Source organism: Prionailurus viverrinus, chromosome A1, assembly GCF_022837055.1.
Source record: "Prionailurus viverrinus isolate Anna chromosome A1, UM_Priviv_1.0, whole genome shotgun sequence".
Classification (NCBI taxonomy): domain Eukaryota; kingdom Metazoa; phylum Chordata; class Mammalia; order Carnivora; family Felidae; genus Prionailurus; species Prionailurus viverrinus.
In genome coordinates, this window is record NC_062561.1 from 82,086,255 (window position 1) to 82,112,118 (window position 25,864).

General features: G+C 48.4%; 1 protein-coding gene across 3 annotated transcripts in view; it reads right to left on the reverse strand.

Moving 5' to 3' along the window:
- Positions 1-25,864, reverse strand: part of TUBGCP3 (tubulin gamma complex associated protein 3) — a 75,568-nt gene that overhangs the window by 5,533 nt on the left and 44,171 nt on the right. For 2 of the 3 annotated variants that reach the window (XM_047849074.1, XM_047849083.1), the window contains exons 14-21: positions 24,076-24,265; positions 21,571-21,706; positions 20,175-20,243; positions 16,376-16,511; positions 9,108-9,196; positions 8,855-8,986; positions 4,959-5,099; positions 2,353-2,469 (exon numbers count right to left, since the gene is read on the reverse strand). In XM_047849074.1, coding sequence (XP_047705030.1) covers positions 2,353-2,469; positions 4,959-5,099; positions 8,855-8,986; positions 9,108-9,196; positions 16,376-16,511; positions 20,175-20,243; positions 21,571-21,706; positions 24,076-24,265 — 1,010 coding nt within the window. Of the gene's footprint in view, positions 1-2,291; positions 2,470-4,958; positions 5,100-8,854; positions 8,987-9,107; positions 9,197-16,375; positions 16,512-20,174; positions 20,244-21,570; positions 21,707-24,075; positions 24,266-25,864 lie in introns of all 3 variants that reach the window. The other variant, XM_047849065.1, reaches the window with a different exon arrangement.

Consider the following 25,864-nt stretch of genomic DNA (forward strand, 5'->3'; position numbering starts at 1 on the left):
TGACCTGAGCCGAAGGCGGACACTTAACCGACTGAGTCCCCCAGGAGCCACTTTTTATTTTAAATACAAAACCCAGAGTTACATTTTCATCTTTCCCTTGAGTTATTTAGAGGCCTGAATCATAAAGCCCTCACAGGAAAGCACAAGGCAAACACGAGGAAGGACCAGCCTCTAAGGCACGACCATCAGCTCCCAGGCTGAGTCTCCTTCCTGAAGATTCACAGGCAGAGTGTGGAGCGTCACCTCCTTATTGAGGGGCTTTGTAAACGTGAGGGGACATGACTGTCCTCAAACCTTCAGACGGCAAAACCCAGCTGCCTCTCTGCAGGGTGGAGTCACTTAGGAGCACAAACCCCACCGTCAGGTTCCTGAGTCACAGCCAGCAGGTGTGTGTCCGTCAAGCAGGTGAGGTTTGTCCCCACGCCTGCAGACCCGCAGGAGGTCTCATGTACAGAGAAGTCCTCACTGAAACACCACATGCCACAGTCCTCCCAAACCCCAACAGCACCTCGGTCCCTGTCCTTGCTCCTGGGGACTTGGGCATGTGACACCAAGGGACACACACCTGAGCCGGCGCACAGCAGGGCACTGTGGACACCTGTGTCATTCTGGGAAACAGAGGGCTTCAGAGACAGTCTCTAAGCAATTCTATCACAAAAATATAAACAGTGGCTCCTTGCTGGGCAACAAAACAGACGTGTGAAGGTCACTACGGGGACATGTGAGGGACAGGTCTGTGCTCAGGCTGGGGACTCCAGTCATGGCTCAAAAGCAGAACATGATGGTGGCTGTTGATGCCCTGCTGTTTCCATAATTCAGAGAACAGAAGAGGACTTTTCTGTTAAGGGAAAAGAAATCCCAATGGCCATGATTTAGAAAGAAGATTAAGACTGTAATTTCAGTAAAACTGGGATTATACAGATTAAGATTCCTTTTCAAAAATGTATTAACTCTCTCAGGAAATATGTAATCACCCCTATCTCTTTGAGAAACAAGCATGGGAACAGACATTTTCAAGATTTGTCTGCAGCAGATACACAACTCTCTTAATAGTAGCAGTGCACCTGCAGGCTCAGTCAGTTCACTGTCCGACTCTTGATCTCAGCTCAGGTCATGATTCCAGGGTGGTGGGATCGAGCCCCATGGTGGGCTCTGTGCTGAGTGTGGAGCCTGCTTGAGATTCTCACGCGCGCTCTCTCTCTCTCTCTCTCTCTGTCCCTCTCCCCTGCTTGTGCTCTCTCTCCAAAATAAAAAAAAAATTTTTGAATTAAAAAAATAATATGGAGCTGACCATTAGGTATCCATTTTTTTTAAGTTTATTCATTCATTTTCAGAGAGAGAGAGTGAGTATGAGCAGGGGAGGGACAGAGAGAAAGGGAGAGAGAGAATCCCAAGTAGGCACCATGCTGGCAGTGCAGAGCCTGATGTGGGGCTTGAACCCATAAACCGTGAGATTGTGACCTGGGCCAAAATCAATATTCGGACACTCAACAGACTGAGCCCCCCAGGTGCCCGTAGATGTCCATTTTTAAGAAATGTGCATACATGCTATTTCTCCACACAGAGGTCAAGTAGGTATTTCATTATGAAAACAGTATCCGGTAAAGATACTTTTGCACTGAACACAACCCCATCATCGTTAGGAAACATATTTTCAACAAACACGCAACAGTCACTAACGTCAGAGGAAGACACTTGGGAAAGGGACAAAGTCTTTCCCCGCCCACGTCACGTGGAAGACCGCCATCAGAAGTGTGAGGACACGGGAAGAAACTAGATGCTCATGAACAGGTGGCACCTTCGTGTGAAATCCTGAACCACGTGGAGACATTAGCACACAAATATGTAATTTTCAAAGGTTTTAACGTCAATGCTCGATTTGTCTTATTAGTTACCAGCAACCAAATGTAAAAATTCTTCACAAAATCTTTTCACCTGTATCTCCATCACTAAAACACACTGACAACAGACGGAACCAGAAGGCAAAACCACCACAGGCATAAAAGGCAGAGCCCATGGACTCTGGGCCTTGGCGTCTCTCTCAGCCTCCTAGGGCTGTGTGCCGAGTTCAGCGCCCGCTGCCCTGTGAGCCCGGCTCCTCCACAGCCCCCCGCACGCCCGCAGCACCCTCCGGCCTCACCCCGGCCCTCCCAGAGCCCCCGCCCACCGCTGACACTACCGGAACCATCCCAGGCCAGCATCAGGGGTGAGCCCAGCGTCCCTGGGAAGGTCACAGCCAAGACTGGGCACCACCCTGGGTGGAGGGTGGACTGAAAGGACTGTGTTCTAACCATTCTGATGGCAACGGTCTACTGCAGGAACACACCAGTGTGGTCCGGGCCCTGCCAGCACCTGGTAGAAATGGGCCAGTATCCGCAGCTGCGAGCACATTTTCGGGATAGATTCTCGAAACTCTTGAATCCTCCTGTTCTCCTCCTCCTCCTCTGCTGCCGTCACTCCCCACCGGCCCTAAAGAATGGGAAGGACCAGATGAAATTAAAATATGGGTGCGAGAAGCCGCCAGGGAGGACAGGGCTAGAAGGGGAGGGCGGGGAGAGGCGTGCTTCCCGTGTCCTTGTGCTGCCGCTGAGCACGGACATTTTCCATCAGCATACATGGGCACAGAGAACGCCCTCACTCTTAGTGACTACGGTTTTACAGTGCGTACGTAGCACATGACACTTCCGATAATTCGTCAAGCCAAGCAGCCTCTCACGCCAAGCAATGCACCGGTCCATCACTGCGCGCTTTCTCAGCACAGATAGCACACACAAAGGGGGGCCAACTGGCCCAAAGTGGGAGTCCGTGAGCCCTTGACGGTGGTGGGAACACCTCTCACTACTTTTCCTAAGCATGCCGGCTCTTTCTGCACTGGAAATAGACCTACTTCTGGTTCTAAGAGACTGTTCTCAATGGGCGGTGAGTCTAACTAAAGGGCTTTGCAGCCGGCCTGCACAGGAAGTAGTGTAGGAACTCAGTTTATCAGTGGGAATGCATCCTGGTAAGACAACGATGAAACACTGGTTTCTCTTACAGCTGCTCTTTCTGTGTCCTCTGGAAGCTTTAGCACGTCACCCTTCCTGTTCAGACTCAGCCCACCGTGCTGCCTGTGGGTGTGAGGCAGGGCCAAGCCACAGCTGCCTGACTCCACCTACTGACGACCCATCGCCCACTGTCCTCAGTCAGGAACTGACGGTCCCAGGAGGCGTAGGGCCGTTTCTGGATGTCTCTCTGCTCACAACTGCCCGTGGCGGTGCCAATGCCATCCTGCTCCCTGCCGTGTTTTCACGGCTAAGTCCTGAGTGCTCAGGTTACTCAACGTCTCATCTCTGTACACCATGCCCTACATATTTCCACATCAACTGTAGAGTTGGTTTATCATTTCTTACCAAAAGAAAAAAAAGTATGAAGGCCCACAAAAATCCCAGAACTGCTGGGATCAGAACCGGGATGGAACTGAGTCGGTTCTCCAATCCACAAATACAACATATTCCACTTAGGGGCCCTTTACGATCTCTGTGACGCAGCAGTTCGCAGACCTTGTTTGCCAAGGGCCAGGGGGCACACAGCGTGGAGTCTGTGGGCCGCCAGGCCGACACCATCATGGCGCTGCCACCAGCCCATGCGGGCAGCCACGGACGGCTGCTCCAACACAACTCCGTCTGCGGGAACACTCAGGAGGCTGGGCCCCCGTCCTCGCGCACAGTCTCTTGAACACCACAGTGACCCTAGGTCCAAGTGACTGCTTCTGCAGTTATTTTGTCCACTGGATTTAAATAATTCTCCGAGACAGTTCGAGCTTTCAGCTGTCCTACAGTATCCCTAAGCACATCTGAATGAAACACACCGAATAGTCCTGACTCATTATGTAGATGCGTTCCACTCCGGTGCTGATGGCTTACAGTCTGGAGAGAGAATGTTCAACTGGCCGCCCCGCTACTACAAGAATGTGAAAATCCCAAGGACTGATTTTTGCAGATTTTATATAGTTTAGTAATTCTCGAGAAGGGTAGATTCTGCGGGGCTGTGGGCAGCTTTACAAATCACAGCAGTAACTAGCTTTTACTGAATGCTTCCTAAACGCTAAGTCACTGGTGTGCATGACACACGCCGACAGGTCACCACGGAGTCTTACTTAGCGTCACTCCCCTTTCATAGACAAGGAGACCTGCCCTGGAGAAGTCAAGCCACCCAGAAGGACGCCACCAGCAAGCATGGCCAGGGTGTAGTCTTTGGTCGGTCTGGCACCCGGGCGTGCCTGCACACGGGCCAGGCGGCATTTCGGGGTCACACACACACACCCCCATCTCGGCGACAGTAGTGGAGCAGGCCTCTTCCTGTTCCCAGAAACCCTGAGGGGACGGCATGTGCTCTAAGTGGTTGTGAGTTTTCCACGTTAAATAGGGTCCTAACACAAATTTTAAGGAAACAGTTAAAAATAAAACGAATCAAACTGTGTCAACTGAAAAATTTGTCACTCAAGAAGAAGCACCTTGAAAAGGTAAAAAATTATACAGATTATATCAGATACAAGAAGTCTCCTAAACAGCCCAACTTGCTCAATAAATCTTCACATTCCAAGGTCACAGAGGACACAAACATACTTTAGGGAGGTCACTGAAAACAGCCACAAGTGCACAACTTAAGTTCCCACGTGGACACACACAGCCACCAGCTCCAGGGGACAGGTGACGCAGAGCTGGGCACCGTTTGCAGAGACGTCAGCACCTCCCTCGCGGGATTCCCGCGGGTGCTGTCTTCATTTATTTTCAAGACAGGATGACAGCGATGGTGACCGGTCCCCTGGAGCAGTCAGCACCGCCTCAGGACTCCGCACGCAGGTGTGCACACGGCGTTAGTCAAACATTTCAGCAGGGAAGTTACCTGTCGTATTCGTGACTATGGTGGCAATAAGCTCATTTTTAAACCTGGTAAACCCCCCGGTGTCACAGCCATACCTCGACTTCATTCTGTTTCTTTTTCTCCTCAAACTGTAATCGTCTCTGTAACTCTTCCAGAGCCGCTCTATATATCGCATCTTGAGTGTTCTGAAGTTCGATGATCTGATCAAACACGGCTCTTAGTTGATTTAAAAGTGCCTGAGGACAGGAGACAAAGATTTTTCTTTTAACGACTAGAGCCCCAACATGCTCATTCTGAAGTTGTTCCAAAGAACATGGACGAATAGTAAAAAGGCACGAAGAAACAAGATATCAACTCACACCCTCAAAGGGCTCTGCCTGTCCACTCGCGCGTACTGAGCACGCACCATGAGGCACAGGGTCCCATGTCACCCACACCCTCAGAGCATATCACAAGCCACAGCGCAGCCCCAGGAGCAGAGATACTGCGAGGGCAGAAAGGAACAGGAAAGCAATTCCATTTTCTCCACCCTTTGGAGCCACACACACCCAGACCAGACATGGGAGATATGAGAAAAGAGATTCTTAATGAAATAAAAGAAGAAACAGATTCAGCACAGTTTTTAAAAATCAGCTCACAGCAGGCACACACAGACGGTCCCACACTGGAAGCCGCCAGTGTTTGGGCCCAGCGTCTCCACGCTGCACGGCGCCCTCCACAGGTACCTACGAGATTTCAGGTGGGCTTCCTCCCAGTGCAGCCCCGAAACAGAGCTCAGCAAACATCATTTAGGTAGAAGCCAAAGACACATCCGTGCAAAATGCCACATATGCATCCAAGGCCCAACAGCAAACACAAAGACAACTGGACCAACGGTGGGGATGGCAGGGGTGCGGGGGGTGGGATGTGAAACCCAATAAACACAAGTCTTTCACGGACGGACAACAGCGCCCCACGACTGAAGAGGGGCGTCTACTCGATCCTCCACCAGCTTAGAGTTTTAAAAAACCCATTAACAATTTGAGAGGAAGAAAATGTTGAAATCACAGGAAAAAAATCATGTTAAAACGTAACAGCCACTCATGATTTATCCAAAGCATCTAAGCAAACTAGGACTCAAGGACCCTCTGTAATCTGATAAAGGTCCTGGGAGATCTCCCGGCGACATTGCAGTCAGGGGTGAAAGAAGAAAATGTGTCTTCCATGTCGGGGATGTGGCATGCGTGCTCCTGGTTGACCCAGCTAACATCCTAAGTCAAAAGAGCCAAACATACCCGTGGAAAGGAAGAAACAAAATGGTTTTCCCTATAAAAACAGGACTTACACGGATCTAGAAACTACTAGGATAAAAAAGCAGACAAAAGAGCAAAATGAAATCGACAGCATCCCTACAGACCAGCCAAACCGCACACACGTACTAAAGGCCTACAAGAGATGTGCAGAATGTTATGGGACAAGATGATGTGACTTTACAGAGAAGCAGAGGAAAAGCCCAGAAAGCAGAGGGGCTCCAAGCTCACGGGCAGGCAGAAGCAGTGAGGCTGACAGGCCCGGCCTACCGCTGCTGGAGAAGGAGCTCGGGTTGGTGAGGACATGTGCAAGGCCACCGTCACGGCACTGTCTACGGGACTCACTGCACCCACTCAGACACGCCCCCGCATGGGGCTACTAACTGCTGGGCATGAACCTCACTACCTTGTAGCTGCCCCCAGGGTGAGGACACCAGGACCCGGGGCAGACACCAGGCTTACCATAAGGCTACTTGTTCTCTTGCTTAATAACAAGAAAGCAAAACAAAAGATGGACGTGGGCTAATCTTTTGTTTTTAAGAAAGATGTATTCGCTACTTAGGAGCGGTTAACTACTGTACGAGGTGACAGAATGCTCTTTCTTCACTCAGGGTGCGAGGAGGACTCTGTCAGCAGTATGCCCACACGGCACGGCCGTGACCGTGTGTTCTGGGCCACCATCAGTTGGCAGCAGAGTCGGGTGGGGTTCAGGCCCTTCCTTGGCAATGCAGAGGCGAGGATCATGTGTGTGCACACCCGCAGGATGATGCAGTATCAGAAAGCCTTACTTCTGACTAAGGGAGACACCAAAAATACACTGAATTTTCATAACAGATTGCTTGAACCTATTCTAGATTGGGTTCCTTAAAAAACAAGACCTCTAGTGATTATTTTAAATCATCAAATTAAAAGTAAAACTAGGAGTGCCTAGGTGGCTCAGTCAGTTAAGCGTCCCACTCTGGCTCAGGTCACGATCTCACGGTTCATGGGTTCGAGCCCCGCATCGGGCTCCATGCTGACAGCTCAGAGCCTGGAGCTTGCTTCTGATTCTGTGTCTCCCTCTCTCTCTGCCCCTCCCCTGCTCGTGCTCTGTCTCTCTCTCTCTCTCTCTCTCAAAAATAAATTTAAAAAGAAAAAATTAAAAACAACATTTTAAAGTAAAACCATCAGCAAAGGGGCCATTTCAAAAATGGACATTAAGTCTTTAGCGTACTGACTTCTTCACTGAAGGAGACATAGGACCAACTCACGTGAACTTTCCACGACCACGAGAGAGTGTGTTACAGGTAAAACATTTTCTGCTTGGATTCTGCTCATGTCAGTGGGAATCTTCTGGAGGCAAGAGGTGTGACTGTTGCGTACGCGACTGTCCCGTGTGGCTGAAACCACACGTGGTTGGCCGCTAACTGCTCCTCACTCCCCACGTAGACTGAGGTCAGTGTGGGTGTAACCCTCAGGAGCTCACGCATTACACCTGCCCAAGCTCGATCTCTGTAACACACACAGAATGGCTCTGAACCATTCTGGACCTGACTTACACACAGGTCACTATCCATCGTGCATCAGGCGCCACCACGATGGATGGTTTCCATCAATTATACCATTTACCCCCCACAGACCTATGTGAGAGAGACGAGCGTCACACCCGCTTGACACGACAGCGCTGTGCCCACACAGCACACACAGATGCACATCCGCAGACAGGCAGCACGCGTGCCGCCAAGCAGACAAGATGACCCCACGAGTGTCCGGGAGCTCAGCCGATAAAGACGAGGCTCACTAACAGTAACCAAGGACAAAAGGCTGCAGGCACAGAGTTCTTACATCACTCATCACACCCCAAGTGCTTTCAGTTACTTCTGTGCCATCGTTACAACCCACTTACCCAAGCATGTGGGTAATCGACTCCCACCCAGGAGCACGTGAGCACTGTGGTACGCAGACGAAGGCAGTGTTCCCCAGTGTGGCACATTAACACCTGCTTGCCCGGGGAACGCAGCTGTGCCCAGCGCGAGCCCCCAGAAGCATTGTGCTCCCCTCGGGGAGCTGCCGGCTTAGCCAGACGCAGCCCTCCACGACCCCAAAGTCACACATTTAGCGTCAAAAACGCGCCTGACATTTTGACTCTTACATCAGGATAGATTTCCCCAGATGTCCGAATAAAATCACGACTTCAGAAGGTTCGGCTACATGAACAGCCACTTTCGGAACAGGGGCCCACAGGGAAGCGATGCTAACAACCAAGCCAGGGCCGCGGAACACAAGCAACGCTTAGAGTTCATCTAGACAAATACTGTTTTCCGACTTGTGCAGCCAGAGGCTCGCTCCGTGAAGGCACACACAGGAAACACCACCGTCCCTAGAGAGCACGTGAAGGCACAGCCCCGTGCTCTGCACATCCTCACACCCTCTCCTGAACGTGGGCAGTTCCTACCGCTCGTGGTTCACCTGTGTCTTCCGAGCCCAAGAGCCCACGGGTGGGTGAGAGCCCACGGGTGGGTGTGAACACACACTTTACCAGTTTCATACACATTTCAGAGCGTGTTGTTATTCTAACTCTGCCCAGAAACAGTCAACCTTGAACTCCAAGTGATTAGTTACCACAATGTGGGCATCAGGCGATCTCTAAGATCTCCCTGGGACAGGAGCCCAACACGCAGGCCACACTACTGGTCTCCGTGTAAAAGGTATGTCCATCTTACTCTGGAGTCGGCGTCCAGCAGACAGCGGGAGATGATGGTGTCCAGGAACACCTCGTGTGCGGCGATGATGTGGTCCAGGTCCTGGGCCTGCTGCACCTTGTTCCAAAGCTCATCCCAAGAACACTCAAGCACCTAGGAAACAACAACGTGAGACTCAGGACAGAGGTCGTGTCTTCCTGGTGTAGGGTCTTTGACGAAACTCACCACATAAGACATCGTGACTTATTTAAACCAAAGGGTGCTCAGGAAGTACCTCGAATGTGATGTAGTACTGCATCTGGTGGATGAAATGGACCATCTCGGACGCCAGGATGTGGCAGTGGTGCAGCACCCCGGAGAACTCTGCAAGAGAGCCGCAGAGCTGGTGTCACACACACAACACGCTCAAACGGCACACCTGCTCCCACCCGTTCATCTGCAATCACTTTCAAAAACAAACAATCGCTGGCTTTAACTCTTAGCCCCTTAAAACAGGGAGCAGTCTTTCCATGGTCAACCTCCGTGCCATTCAAGCTACACAAGGGTTTAGCTACCTAATCAACAGCATCACGTTACTTTACGTGACATAAGGACCTGACAAGGAACAGCACAAAACAAAATATTTGCATCTGAAAATTCAGTAGACAAGTTGCTTCACAAGTATGAATGCACGCTCAATGCCGTGGCTTCTTTACAACATGTGTGCTGCTGTTGTGTGAGACCTCGGGACTCCCAGCAATCTGGAGACAAAAGTGACATTTCCTGAAAGGCCGAAATAGGACCTCATCACCTGAGAGACAGGTGAACTGGGAGGAGATGGGCCTGAGCCCAGACTCTGCTTCTGTTCTTTGCAAGATTATAAAGCCATCAAAAGGCTTGAAGGTCACAGCCATTCTCTGCTCACACTTCCAATTTTTCATTCAAAGACTCCACCAGAGTACCAGAGCCACCACAATAGAGGGTTCAGTCAGAGATGAGACCATCAAAGGAATGGTTTAAGCACATTTATTTTTGTTTCCACCCCAAATGCCTTTAATTGCGTGGTTAAAATAATCATCACTGCACACAGTTATTCGAGAAACCATTCTTGTCCCTTTGTAAGACAGTAACGAGGAAGCGAAATAGGGACTTGTAGAGAAACAGTGGTGATGCACACTTTAGAAAACAATCCTTTCTCCAGGTTAAGGGGTATGGGACACGTGGGGACTGTGCTGGCTGGCGGAGACAGCAGGCCCCCTCAGAAGACGAGCCTGAGCGACAAGCCCCCTGATGTCTTCCTTGCCGTCGGGAGCCTGCCGTCCGTGGCTGTGGTCAACGGTGTCGTAAAGAATAGGTAACATGTGGGGCGCCTGGGTGGCGCAGTCGGTTAAGCGTCCGACTTCAGCCAGGTCACGATCTCGAGGTCCGGGAGTTCGAGCCCCGCGTCGGGCTCTGGGCTGATGGCTCAGAGCCTGGAGCCTGTTTCCGATTCTGTGTCTCCCTCTCTCTCTGCCCCTCCCCCGTTCATGCTCTGTCTCTCTGTCCCAAAAATAAATAAACGTTGAAAAAAAAAAAAAATTAAAAAAAAAAAAAAAAGAATAGGTAACATGAGCCCCAAATGAAGAATGTACTTCTCCTAATAAAACTCTCAGAGGGGGCTAAGATGTCCCAACTCCCACTCCCAGCCCATTTACCTAAATTACTTTCAGCATAAAAGAGTATAATAAAAGGCTGCTGTAAGTACAACTCACCCGTGTCACAGGGGAAGCAAGCTTCTATTACAACTCCATCCTGGGCTTTGCCCCAGGGCTGTGAGGACAGGGATGGTGCTCCCTCCCCCGCAAGGCCAGGCAGTCTCCCCTGGACAGATGTGTACTCAGAACACCCGCAGCACTCAGACGCTCCTTTACACAGCATACGTGACAGCGAACAGGTCTCACTGTGACACCCAAACTTCCAGGTCTTCCCTCCAGCACAACTGCGCTGGGTCCAAACACGCCACTTTGCACGGAGCCAAGTGAAAGCTGTCTGCTTGTCTTTCCGCCTCGTGAGAAGGCATCTCTGTGTCCTGACATTCCTTCCACAGAGAGTTTAACATCACCCATGGACTGCAGATTCCATGCCTGTCCTGACAGACGTGCATGAAGACGGTAAGCAGGCCCCAGATGGGCTACAGGAGTACAGAAATCCGTGTGGCCCATCTCATCACCTGCCCAAGTCAGTGTGCTACACGCAACGGGAAAATCTCAACTCAACAAACACGCGGGTGTCACTGCTCTCGTCTCTAGGTCTTGGGGCCCCCGAGGGTGCGCTGGGGTCCCATCCACTATCAATCCAGCAGTCCTTGGATAATGTGTTGGCTTTTATGTGCGCCTTATATGACTTTGCTAACGCATTCTACATGTCACATGTGATCGCATAAACGAGGAACTCGGTCGGGCCTCACACAGCTGACAACACGGTGCCCTGCCCACCATTGCTGACTCCACTTCATGACACGGGGTGACCTGGTGCACAATTTCTCCACCGCCGATTAATCTACGAAAACCTCTCGTGTCTCGAGTCACGCTGGCGCCAACCTCAAATTCCTGGCTGTGGGCCTTGCCTAGTCATCCATGCTACCTGGAAACCCCGGGATCTCCGTGCCTTCCTGTCTTCCTCTGACACAGCGGCTTCCCGCCCACCACCTCTGCCCTGGAGCCCTCCCCCAGGAAGCTCCCAGAAGCTCCCACGGCACCCAGGGTCACGCCCACTCACACGGTCTACACCCTCATTTCTAGTTCAGATATGTCTCAGATTGCAAATCAATTCAAACCAGATGTATCACGTAGATTCTTATAAGCACCTCACATTAACATGCCTAAAACTGAAGCATTACCCCCAAAGGTGCCCCCCCCAGCTCCAAACAGGGCCCAGTCACCCAGCCCTGCGCCCGAGAGCTCCGTCAAGTTCACGCACGTCCCCCTGACCCCAGCTGCTGTGTCCACCAGGCATCCAGCACAGCCACCCTCCTCACAGCACCATCACCAACCTCCAACCTCGCCTCTGATGCTCATTTTCATCATTGACGACATAGTGGCTTTCAGAACCAAACAAGTCCGAGCACGTCCCACACCCTTGAAAAGACATTTAAAGCATACTTAAGGGGCACCTGGGTGGCTCAGTTGGTTAAGCGTCCGACTTTGGCTCAAGTCATGATCTCAAGGTTCATGCGTTCAAGACCCACTCTGTGGGTCTTGCGCTCTGTGCTAACAGCTCAGAGCCTGCAGCCTGCTTCGGATTCTGTGTCTTCCTCTCTTCTCTCCCCTCCCCCACCTGTGCACGCATGTGCATGTGTGTGCTCTCTCCTAACATTAAAATAAGTAAATTAAAAAAAAAAATAAAACATAATTAAAATATAAATACTTGTGTTTTTATGATTGACCTACAAATAATCGCAAAAGCAAAGCAACATTCGCACCGAGGTCCAAAAAATACATAAACACAAGCATCTCCCAGTGAACGCATTTAAAAAAAAGCAGTTTCCTGCACAAAATCTGGAATGAGGAGTCTCTCCTGTGGCTGATCACTCCTAACTCCTTGCTGCCCTCTACAGGTGCCTGAGGAACACAGAGTCTCATGAAACACCCTGCCCCAGGCTCCAGAAGGACTGGACGGCGTGCTATGGGGGCATCTTCAGCGGGAAGCACCTTCGACAACATGCAGGGTCATTAAAAATTACACCAAGTTTGTTTTTTTAAAAAGTACCCTAAAACAGTTTCTTCACAACTGCAAACCACCTCCTTCAACCTGCATTGATAACTGACACTACTATATTTAAAAGTGACTATCAAATTACCCATCTGATTAATTTTTCAAGGCTAAGGCTTCAAAGAGTGTTCCGAATCTCTACTCACCACAAAGGGCCTCCTGCAAACGCCATTTGCTGTCACCACGTCACCAGGAAGGTGGCAGTGACACCTGAACAAATATCCACCCCCACCGGGGCTAGCACTGGTAAGTGCATTACACAGACCTGGAAGTAAGCACTGTCGACATCCCTCCCCCCATGAGGAAACTGAGGCAGGAGACAAGGAAGTCAGCTGTGGCCACAGCCTGGTGCTGAGGGACCGCGCACAAACCTGGGCAATGCCGCCCAGCAAAAGTCCGGCATTGAGAGCTGTTAATAAATGTGTAATTATTGAGGAGTACCTACTCATCAGCGTATACAAAAATGATACACACAAAGAGAACCTCTAAGGAGAAAAATGCCTACTCGTTTTTTAAGTTATCATTTCTGCAGGTCTGGAACACTGTCAATCATCAGATGAACCATTATTGTATTAATCACCAAGAAAGAGAAACTACTGCCAATTAAACTGGCAGAATGCCACAGCAGTCCTGTGGTGACAGGTCTCCCCAAAGGACCCCACCGCCTCTCCCACCTCCACCACCTTCAATTTCATTTCTTACAAGGACCAAGAAGGAGATCATTTTAATACCACCCTCTGGGGAGGGAGGGACCTCCTTTCACTCTCTTCCCTCAACACACAAAGGTTGAGAAGCGTACAAGCTCATGTGGACACCTGGGTGGCTCAGCCGGTTAAGCATCCAACTTCAGCTCAGGTCATGATCTCATGGTTCATGGGTTCAAGCCCTGCATCAGGCTCTGTGCTGACAACTCAGAGCCTAGAGCCTGCTTCAGATTCTGTGTCTCCCTCTCTCTCTGCCCCTCCCCTGCTCGCTCGCTCGCTCTCTCTCTCTCTCTCTCTCTCGTAAAAATAAACATTAATTTTTTTTTTAATTACAAGCTCATTTGACTGTATTTATCTATTTCATTTTGTTAGATATTACTTGAAACACAAATGGAGTTGCCATTAATTGTGATACTTTCTACATTAATTGAATCCAAAAACAACAAAAAATCTCCATACCACTAGAACCAAATCTTTAAATGATTTTGGTATCAACAATTGCCTTCTGTCCAGCTGAATGACAGATATATAAAAACAGGCATAAACATCTTGGTAGACACTATCAAGAACTCCTGTACTAAGCAAATCATTTTCTTTTTGTGTGGTTGGTTTTTTAAGTTTTTTTATTTTTTTTTAAGTAATCTTTACACCCGACACGGATGGGGCTTGAACCCACAACCCCGAGATCAAGAGTCACATGCTCCACTGAGCCAGCCAGGTGCCCCCTAAGCAAATCATTTTCAAGTGTAACTATTTACTCCAAAAAACTTATTTTAATAAATATTATTAAAGTATCTGGGATAACAATCAGTGATACTGTTCGTATGGACCAAGACAGCTCCACATACCATACATATATGCAAATCTCCAAAGGTGCTCCCAGAAGCACTTTCTGTAATCTTCTATAGTTCTGCCTCAGATTTATGATTGGCAAGATGTTTCTAGATTTGTTGTGTTAACAAGACTAACTAGCTGGGTGATTTCTGCTCGTTAAGTTGCCTGGACAGCAACAACTTTAAAATACTCTTTATAAATTAAAGTAAGAACATTACACCCCAACCGAGACATGAGCAAAAAAACCAGTGTCCTAAAAGAAACACAATGACCAAGAAAGTGTTTAGTCATCAATAATTTAAAAAGCATTAAATTAATTAAAACGAACTTCCATCTTCCCCTCTCGAATTGACGATTTGTTTGAACACAACACCCAACAGCAGCCAGCTAACAGGAACGCACACAGCCGCCAGAGGACTGTGCCCCTCGAGATGCACCTCAACCTGGTGCCTGGCTCCTCAAGTCATGTGACCGTACGTGCCCACAGCTGAACTATCAGGATCGCTATTCATGAATGTGAAGTAAACAAATCCATCCCTGCTAACCCAGCTGTTCCTTCCCTCAGTTACCTAAAGAAATAGCCAGAGGCATATAATACAAGCAAATGGCGTTATTTACGTTAGTGGGAAAAAGTACAACTAAAGGGAAAAAAAATCGAATGGTATATTCACACGAGGCAAATGTTGCTATTAAAAAGATTGTAGAAGCTTCAGTGACAAGGAAAGGGTCAGTGAAGTAAGCTAACGCTAAGCTCTCCGAGATAGCACCGGTTATGTTAAAGTTATTGATTTTATAAAAGAGGAGGTCTATTTTTTCCCACACTACCTTCAAGTAGAAAACAAAGCTCGCTGATTATTCAATACAAGAGAACAGCAAATTCATACAGACACTGGTGAGGTGATATTCAAACCACGAGCTAATACTTAGAACTGTCACAGAGCTCAGACTTCCCAGGGCTAAAAATAACAGACACTTATTTTGAAACAGGGTGACAGGAACAAAGCGTCTGCCCTGCCTGGAGAGGATCTGAGTCGGGCACAGAGAGGTGACACCTGGGCACACACATGCGGCAGTGCCAGGCAGCCCCAGAGAAGGCACGCAGCCGGCAAAGGGGTCAACCTGCCAGGGCGCACCCAATAGACTGTGTGAGTCACCCCAAGACACAGCACGAGGTCGTGACACCAGGGGACGAGAGACAAGTGCAGAGCCAGGAGACAGGCAGGCCCTCTGAGTGACTGACGCCTCCTTCTGCCTCCTTCATGAAGAGCCAGCCGGCGAGGCAGCACACAGGTACTAGAAATAGCTGAAGGCAGTATCTCCTGTCCACAACCATTATGGTATTGACAAGAAAACGTTCCCTCTCACGTCCTTCTCGGCTACATCAGAGGGTCCTTATTATCAACCTATGAAGTGAGTCCGGAGGAAGCCAGGCCAGGAGCATAATCAGAGCGTCCTGATGCCCCTGGAAAAGGCCTGCTGTGTATACAGAAAGCAGGGACGCCCAGTAAAAACCGGCCACTCTGTCCACACAGTCAGGTACCCTCCAGGCCCCCGGCTTCCGGGGTGTCATTATCCTGGGACTTTGGGAGCTGCTCAAGGATCAGCCTTGACCTAGCAATCACGCAAAGGTCACATACACCTTTCTTCAAGCAACAGCTCCTTCTTCAATAATCACTTTCACCAAAGGGTTAAGAATCGCTCAGTGCTGTTTTTCCTTGGAGACACACTGTTGAAATACTTTCTCAAAGGTTTTGACCAAATGAATTTCAATATGAAAATTTCAAAATTATCGGTAACTACAGTTATTCAGTATTTGTAACATTAAAATAAACCCATCTAAATTTTACCACAGCTTTTAATTGTAAAATAATATAAAAAATTTTCATGTCACGGTTTATGAACCAGAACAAACATTAAAGTGATTCCCAAACAGACTTTAATCAAAACAATAAGTGAATTTTAAATGAGACAGTGGTTTATTAAATAGCTTTCCTTCCTATAAAATAAACAAATAAATAAACATAGCTTTCCTTCCTTAAAAATTAAAAAAAAAAAAAAAAAAAAAGTCCAGACATGAACAGCAGAGTGAGAACAAATGTAATTCTGAAAGAAATCTCGTGGTCTGAAAAAATCTAACTGGATTCAATTTTCTTTCTGATTTGCACCAAGTCAGGATGAGCAGTATCACAGATGAGCCTCCCACAGAAGCCCGCTCCAGAAGCATGGGGACGCGGGGCTGGCAGGGTAGCGGCCCCGACCTCCCCAGGCGGGTTACCTGGCATGTTCCTCAGGAGCTTGGCATTGCACATGTGTCCCTTGCGGATGTCCGTGAGGATGTACTCCATCCGCTTTGCCCTCCAGAGGAAGTTAAACACCCTGAGGTAGTGGCTCATGCACTCTCGCGTGAACACCTGCGAAAAAAGGCACAGGACAGCTGACAGCACTCTGACCTACGGTGACCTAGGGACACACAGGTGACACTACGGTGACAACACAGCCTTTCTGATGCATCTTATTTTTTTTAAGGCAAAAGAAGCCAGAGAACACACAATCAACTCTAATAAATCCAAGCATTACATAGGCAACTAATATAACACGTTTTAGGAAAGTATCATCAAATACAACCACGGTGACGACCTGTGTGCTAAGTAGTACGTGGGGCAAACTCACAAGGATAGAAGCAGATATTTTGGTACCAATTTTACAAACTAAAAGACAGAGGCCTAAGGTCACAGAGCTAGTAAACAGTTTCTCGGGTCTTTTAAATGCTGCCTAAACCCAGTCAAAATGTGGGCTCTTAACCCCAACGTCAACTGTGTAGCAGTGTCCTCCGCCCCAACCACCCGGATGGACACATGAGGCTGCTACATCTCAAGCCAGGTGGGCCTAGGAGAGTCTCCTGTCTGTCAAGAGGCCTCGGGTTATCTTAACACAGGTATTTACTGCCTGTGGAGCCACTTCACTGCAAACGGACGGACGGTGGTCTCATACCCTGGGAGGATGGACCTATGGGCAGGGGCTGGGCGAGCTTCCCTCCCACGGGGGCCACACTTAGCAAATGAGAACACAGGACACCTGGTTAAGTACGAATGTCAGATGAACCACAAAACATCGTCTAGGAAGTCTGTCCCGTGTGTACAGTAACAGGGTTTTCTGCAGATGGCGGCCAAACACATCTCGCACACCAACGTGTGCACAACAGACGTGGGTACGTTTACTTTTCCCAGTCCCTCGAGCAAGGATGCATTTCCCTGAGTCGGCAGCCCTCTCCCTGCAGTACAGAGAACTGGAAACACCCCTCCCTGGGGCCTCAGCTCCCAGCAGCTCTGCGCTGTGCATCCAGGAGCCAGGCTGGGCCCTGCATCACTGGTTTCTCACCCTGGAGCCCAGCCTCATTCACGCCCCGGGGCCATTCCTCATATCACTCCCGGAATGCTCCACACTCTCCTCTGGCCCAGACCCCACCTGGCCCTCAAGGACAAAGGCCACACACCCTTCCCTGGCCTCACCAATGTCCCTCTTCTCCAGACAGGACATTTATCACTGGACCCCTACAATCTGAGCATTTAGCTGTAGACTGCTTTACCTTTGTCTTCTTATTTTTGTGTATTCTTGGCTCATGTGTTATAAGGACTATCTGTTTATTCTTCTGTATGCCTTTTGTGCCAGTATTCAGCAGTGCTCAGTACTGACTGATGACTGTATGTGTCTATACTGGACTGGCTAGGAACTGCTCTGAATGGACTCTGAGACCAGTTAGGACTGTTTTGGGGATTATGTACTTTGCTGTGCTGACCACACTACTGTGTCTGCAACTATAGAAATAAAGGGTGACTGGGTTAAATAATTTTACAAATCAACCACAGAAACCTTTGCTATACAAACGCTGCCTTGTAGGGATCCTTTCAGTGCTGGCCTCCCAGAGCGCATTTCACGTGACCCAATTTACAAACATAGTTTAATCAGGATTTGTTAGAAACAGGCACTGTTTCAGAGAGACACTCCTATATCCCACGGCGTTTACATGGGGAGATAACCCACGTTTAGTTTTGCCGTGTGCATCATCTTTTGGTTCACTGTGCACCAGGAAGTTTAGCAGAATATGAAATAAGCTTCTGATACGATATGAGCATACATAATAAATACAAAATAAGCATCTCACCTAACACCCTGGAGACCAAGTCAATGGATTTTATCCTGCCCAAGATCCCAGTGAGAAGATCACAGATAACTTCTCCACATCCTCCTTCACAGAATTAACAAGAAGCTAAAATTATACTATATTATATAAGATGAAATTATGTGACTAATATATGTACTCATTATAATTAAATTATACACAAAACTGGCAATCTCAATTAATGAGAATAGAAAGGGGATGGAGATAATACTGTAAATTTAATAGGGAAAAAGCAGAAAATCCATTTTCTTCCAAAATTCGACTCTGGAAGTGTATTTTTAAATAAAAGATTCCATTTAGCTAAAAATATAACAACCTGGGACATCAGCAAACCCCAGAACTGGAATAGCAAAACCGGACGTGCAAGACCCCATCCCCCACATCCTGCGGCAGTCACAGGGCCCTGCGCCCACCCAGTGCGGCCTCCCAGGCACACCCTCCACCTGCTGGAATTGGCAGGTAAGTTAACACTTGTTAGCCATAGACAGAAATCCACCCCAAAGTTGTTTTTTAAATAAATCTAGGATATAAATGTCTCTTGACCCTCTCGATTAGAGTTTACAAAAAGCTAAAATTTAAAAAATATACTGCATAACCAATTGTTTATATACAAGGTGTGCAATGTTTAACTTTGTATGCTTCGTGAGTCTACACTATTGTGAAATAATTAACTGCATGTATGAGTATGTTCAATTTATCTAACATTCAAGGCACTCACGTTCTAGGAAATAACAAACACAAGAGCCTCTACTCTGGCATCTGTGGCAAAATGATATGAACATAGTCAGTATTAACAAAACAGACAATACAAAAGTTTCTGATTTAAATAATAATGTACACAACAGGATATTTTAACAAGTAAGTACTGGAAACTAGGATATAAGTCAAAGAAGAAAAAACTAATTTGAATATGACAAAAAATCAAATTTAAGAGCAGTTATGCATTTAAAATACAGTAGCTCTGATCTGGTACAGCTTAAACACTAGGAATATGTGTGAAACACGCACACCAGGAGCTTCCGGCTCACAGCAGACACAAGAGCCACATGTCCCAGGCACGGCTGCTGCCCCAAAGTGCGAGGCAGCTGCGCTGGTGCACCCTGGCAGGGCTGTGACTTACACCCGGAGACGTGGGAACGGCCATGGAGTCACACTCTGCAAGGACCGTCAAGGAGGATTTTCACAGCCAAACTACATTACTTCTTAACAAAATATTTTTCCCAATAACTAAAAGAAACGCATGTTCTCCTTCAGTGTTTCAGATATCAAACGGCTGACATCACTCCAAAGAAGCGTCCTGGTCAAGGAGAACTGACTCCAAGCTGAAGAGAAAGTGGGCACTTAAGGCAGGGCATCTGGGCCACAGACAGCACACAGAGGAGCCAGCCTCTCACGGTCTGGGAACTCCGGGAGGAAGCGGTACTTTGCTCCAAGCAGCAGCACAATGGACAGCAGCATCAGCACCATGGACAGCAGCAGCATGGGCTGCTCCTGGGTGCTCCTGGGTCCCAGGGAACACTGAAGGTCAGACTTCATCTAAGTAGCGTAAGTGTGACCTCTACAGTGCACGTCCTAGTCTCTCTCCGTCTGTTCTGAATTTGCTACTGTGGTCTAAGGGTTATGGGTTCCAACAAGCACTCCATTTACTACATGCCTGCTGAACCCTACAAAAGGGTATTTGTAGGAATTCGTAAAATACTAGAGCATTTCAGCACTCGTTAATGATTATCTAAACCACACAGAATTGTGGCTTAGGTATTCCTTCAGTGGGTCTGACCAGAGGCCAAGTGATGGCCTTCAGTTGAAGCTCTGAGAGAAGAGAGCCCATTCTGAAACAACAAAACAGCAAGCTGAAAGGCTGCAGCAACATTAAAAAAGCCCAGCATGGCCTTACCGTGGCAATTGGCCCATCGACGTGGTAGTCTAGGCTGAAAACGTCCCACCCGGTGTCACCTGGAGAGACCTGGGGACAGAAACAAACACTGCAGGCCTTCCCACCAGTGCTGCACTTAGTGCCAAAGAATCTCTCGTCCAAGAAAAGGCAGTAAAATAAAGCCCAATTTTTGAAAAGCATTCAATACTTGTGAGTGTTAGCTATAGGACAGCAGAGATCTGTTTGTCAACCCCTGTACCCTCGGCATTTAAACCATGGGCACAGAGGAGATGCTCTAAGGATACTGTGAAATGAATGGTGTGTTATGGGGTTTTATTCAATGTTTATTTATTTTATTTTTATTTCTTTAAAGATTTTTTTTTAAATGTTTATTTGTGACAGAGAGACAAAGCATGAGTGGGGAAGGGGCAGACAGAGAGGGAGACACAGAATCCGAAGCAGGCCCCAGGCTCTGAGCTGTCAGCACAGAGCCTGATGCAGGGCTCAAACCCACAAACTGTGAGATCGTGACATGAGCTGAGATTAAGAGTTGGTCGCTTAACAGGCTGAGCCACCCAGGTGCCCTTATCATGTATTTTGAATAAATACCATAAAATCAGTCTAAAATTCGTCACCAGTTTATGGCAAGAACTCACTGCCTCATATGTCCTGAATCCCTTAAAAGTCAACATTTAGGGGTGCCTAGGTGGCCTCAGTTGGTTAAGCATCTGACTTTGGCTCAGGTCATGATCTCACGGTTCGTGGGTTCGAGCCCTGCGTCGGGCTCTGTGCTGACAGCTCGGAGCCTGGGGCCTGTTTGGATTCTGTGTCTCCCTCTCTCTCTGCCCCTCCCTCACTCGTGCTCTGATTCTCTCTCTCAAAAATGAATAAACATTAAAAAAAAAAAAAAAAAACAAGAGTCAACATTTTAAAAAAGCCAACAAGCCCAACTAATGGTCCTTCATCATAGCTAAGCAAACAGTGTGTGATGTTTCTGACACGCATTCCCCTAAGAAAACTCACTGTCTATCAAACTGAAACTAAATACATCTATTTTTGATGAATATTACTGTTACATGCCATCCCTGTGCCTCCTGCAACATTACCATTAACAGGAGACAAGATTCACTCCACAACGTGCTACCGAGCGCCGGGCTGAGCGCTGCATGTTCTCCATCCGCAGCCCTGTGGGGACTTTGCACAGGGAGCAGACGGAGAAGCCCAGTGCAATTTAGAGATGTGGCCCTTACTGAAGACCAATAAGCAGCACAGTGCAGGCTCAGGCCGGCCAGCCTTCTGGCAACGACTCCCACCCGGCAGGCTAGACGAGATGCACGCCACACGCCACACACCGGAACACTGGCGGGAGTGCTGGCCCGGGGAGCTCACGGCCTGAGCAGAACCAGGGCCACAGTACCTCCAGCAGCCTCACATCCAGTCTCTTGAGGATCTCAGGGCTGTCAAACTGGGCGTTGGTGGCTCTGACGGCGGTTTCAAGAATTCCAGTCAAGTTGTGTTGATACAAAGTCGTAGCTGGACGGACAAGTTCTGGTCTTAACAGATTTTGTAAAAATAAAAGATGTTACTTGAATTCTTAAAGAGCTTTGCAAAAACTTAAAATTGTAGAAAGAGTTGAAATTATAAAAACTAAAAGGACAAAGCACTACAACATAGAAACAAAAGTTTCACAAAACTAACTGTAAACAGGATTTCACCAAGTCTTTTGGGGAATAAAACATTTCTTTAAATCTCAAAAAAATTAATTTTTATTCTGCTTAAATTGAAAATACTTAACATATGCCATACACATTAACAAATCAAGTTTTCAACTTAAGTCTGGCCTACAGTAACGGGAACTACTGGAATTTTCTGCACAGACCCAATGGGTAGAGAGGTCTTTGTTAAATCAAAACAACTAGATACACAGACGTCATGATTCTAGAAGCTAAAAATTGCCACGTTATCAGCAAACACTTCTCTGGGGTTACTCATGTCCAGGTTGCTAAACAGAAAGCTAACGTTACCAGGCAAGAACCGGCCAGGTTACCAACACAGCCTGACGGCGAGGGGAAGTGCAGGAAAGGGGCCACCCAGTGCAAACAAGCCGCTGTGTGTGAGCACTAGGTTGGAGTGCGCCACCTGAGGGCCACAGCCAACACCCCGTGTGACACACAGGACCAGTCAGTACGAGAGCAAATCCTAGGAGTTCTCATCAAAAGGAGAAAAGGGGTTTCTTTCCTTTTTTTCTTTTCTTTGTGTCTATGTGAGAAAATGGATGCTAGCTGAGCCTGCTGTGGTCACCATTTCACAACACATGGAATCAAGCCATCGTGCTGTACACCTTACACTCACACAGTGATCTAGGTCAACTATTGCTCAATACGCTGGGGGCAAAGCCTGCCCATCACCCCCAGGCATGCACATAAGCTGTGCGGCTCCAGGTCTTCGTGGCAGCAAAACGTGGGGCAGAGACCGATGAAGAGGGACCATGACATCATCCCTCAGAGAAGTCTGAGGCTAGCTGGAGACCAGGGACATCCCCCACTTTAAAGCCACAAACTTCAAACATGTCTTCAAGAAACAAATCTTCTGATTACGAGATGCTCTAAATATCAAAACCACGCATAAGGCAAACACGTTACATCAGCCACACGACCTGGTCCGTAGCATGACAGGCACCCCTGCGTTTGGCCTCACCTGTAAACCGTGAGAGCTGCCTTGCCCACCTTGACCTGCACAGCTGCACCCTGGGCCAGCTCCCCCCACATGCTCACGGGAACCCCCATTTAGGCCAATGGCATCTCCCCTCCAAACATTCCTGCCCGCCCATGCTTCCGGCAGGCGCTGGGCTGGAGACCAGGACTGAGCTCACCAGAGGCCCCTTCCCTGCTCAGGGTCCAGACGGGACACTTCCACGAGTACGTGTGCTCAGTTCACAGTTCACCAACCCCTTCTCAAGCTGACGACACAGTCACCCACCCAGCACGGGCAAGTAGAAGGTCAGTGACAGCTATGTGTGCCCTAAACTACTTTTCATGCTGAAGGTGGGCTCCAGGGCAGAGGAGGGACCGCAGGGGCCTGTGTCTGGACCAGGGGCCTCATTAGAAACGCACGTTCCTGGCCCCACCCCCGAGGGACCAAGCCCCTCTGTTAGCAGGCCCAGGGTTCACCTCAGCCAGCTCCCTCGGTAACTCCGAGGCACAGTGACATCTCAGGACCAGGCCACCAAAACCACCCCTTGATCACACAGGTAAGACTGGAAGGCCACACACTCTTTCAAGTGTTCCAAAGGGAACATCAAAAAGTGCCAATCTCCATTCCTCAGTGCCTGAGTGGACATCACCCGCGCTCTGGCTAGGAGCCTGGCTGCACCCGAGGTCGGTGTGTCTAGAGCCCGGGATGGGACAGACACCCTGCTGAGGGGCTGGGAGAGTCTCCACGGAGGCCAGGGAGGGACCCACATCTAATTCTGGGACAAAAGGTGCCATGAAAATGTCACAGAACAAAATGAAAAGAGTAGTAATTTTGTTTTATAGGTTTTTTCCCCCAAGGAACAATTTAAAATTCATAATATGGAAAAAGTTGTGTGAAATACACAATTTTTGAACTTGTTTGAAACTGGCACTAAGTGTGATCACACTGCACACACCTCGGACACGGGACTGTCAGTGCCAGGGTGTCCACAAGGCCCACAGGCTTGTGAGAAAGGTACAGAATATGAGAAAACAAACAGACTTCGATGTGACAATCTTGGTTTCATCAAAAAATTTTCCAAAAAAATTTCAGATTTCATCTTACTGATATGTTCTCTAAGAACTCAGCCAATTTCCCCTAATGGCATTTATTCTTTAAAACAAGAACTGTTAAGACTCCTCATGTTGCAATCTACTGTGTATTTAAAAGATCCAAAGAGTGTTCTTACTTGAGCAAGTCCATTAAGTGCCTGATGAAGTCCCCTTGGCCAAGGAGCAGGTAGCGCCTCACAGCCTGCATATGGTCCAGCAAGCTGTATTTTTTGTTAAGAACGTCCAACAGGTACTTGCTGGTCTCAAAGTAAGCAGCATCGATTTTCCCCCGAAACGCATTCTCCAAATCTGTGAACAAATCTGCAGCTGTAAAGAACAAAACGAGAGCATATACGTACATAACTTGTATTTCAATAAAGATAAAACTACCAGCTCCACGCACAAACATCACCGCCTACACCCACAAACGGCCCTGGCGACAGACCCAATGGGCCGGGTGCGCAGGAAGGCGAATGAGCCCGAGCCCAAGAAACCCAAGAAACCAAAAAGGCCGCCATCTGCTGGACGCACAGTGGACGCCCGAGCTCTGACCTATGAGAGGCCCCAACAACAGTCCGTCCTGTCCTAGACCTGAAGGTCAAGTCACTTTCAACACCACTACTAACTCAACACCTCATGGAGACACTGAGGTGAAGAAGGCAGCACAGGGAGGGTCAGTGTTGAACTGCCCGTACGGTCTCAAGAACGAACAAGAAGGTGCCCACAGTGAGCAAGCTCTGGGACCTGCTGGCCTCAGGGTGAAACACAAGAAACGACACACGTTGGCGAGGATGCGGAGAAAAGGGACCCTCGTGCACTGCTGGTGGGAACGCAAACTGGTGCAGCCACTGTGGAAATCAGTGTGGAGGCTCCTCAAAAAGTTAGAAGCAGAACCACCATATGATCAAGCAACTGTACTTGGTATTTCCGCAAAGAAAATGCAAACACTAATTCAAAAAGATACCCGCACCCTCAAGCTCACTGCACATTATTTATGATACACAAGATACGGGAGCAGCCCGAGTGTCCGTCAATGACTGAACGGTCGAGAGGTGGTGTGCACACACAGTGGGCTATCATTTACCTGGAGAAAGGTTATTCTGCTATTGTGGCAACATGGGCGGACCTGGGAGGGTTACGCTAAGTGAAAGAAGGCAGACACAGATACCGTACAGTATCACTTATGTGTGGACTCTAAAGTAGTCAAAGTCAGAGAAGCAGGGAGTAGACTGGTGGTTGCAGGGCCGGAGGGGAGGAGAAAGCAGTGAAAGGGTACAAAGTCTGGGTTTTGCAAGCTGGAGTTGCCAGGACGACCATGGAGCGCAGTGCCTGTGGCTAACTCCACGGTATCACATACTTACAGCATGTTATCTATACTCATTTACCACTCTCTACGTTTGATTATTTAGTATTTCATTTCCTTGTACATTTTCATCTTCATACCTAGAGTTTAAGCTCACGAAAGGCACAGTCATTCTCATGAAGAGTAAGTCATGTCATGACGCCTGTAGCTGACACCGCGAACGGAGTCAGAACGACAACATGAACAGCAAACAGCCAGGAGGGAAAGCTGCACACGTCAAGTCGGCTGCACACAAAACACTGTGGAATTACCTCGGTGGGGCGGGCAGCAGATGGGAAAAACGGAAGCGAGGGCAGCAGCGAACAAGGGGACCACAGGACATCTCACACAGGCAGTCATTTCACCCAGCACTTCCCCTGCTAACTTCTGAATAAGCCTCTTTGTGTTACATGTGGCCACCAGTAGAAACATTTTTCCTTTATTTTCTGATTTTGGCATAACTCGCTAGATCGTTTTCTTTTCAAAGTAATACAAATTCTAAGAGAGTAAAACAGCTCCACCTAATCCAGTACTTACTGGTGAACTCCACGTAAAAAGAGAAATTCAGACTTTACATAGTAATG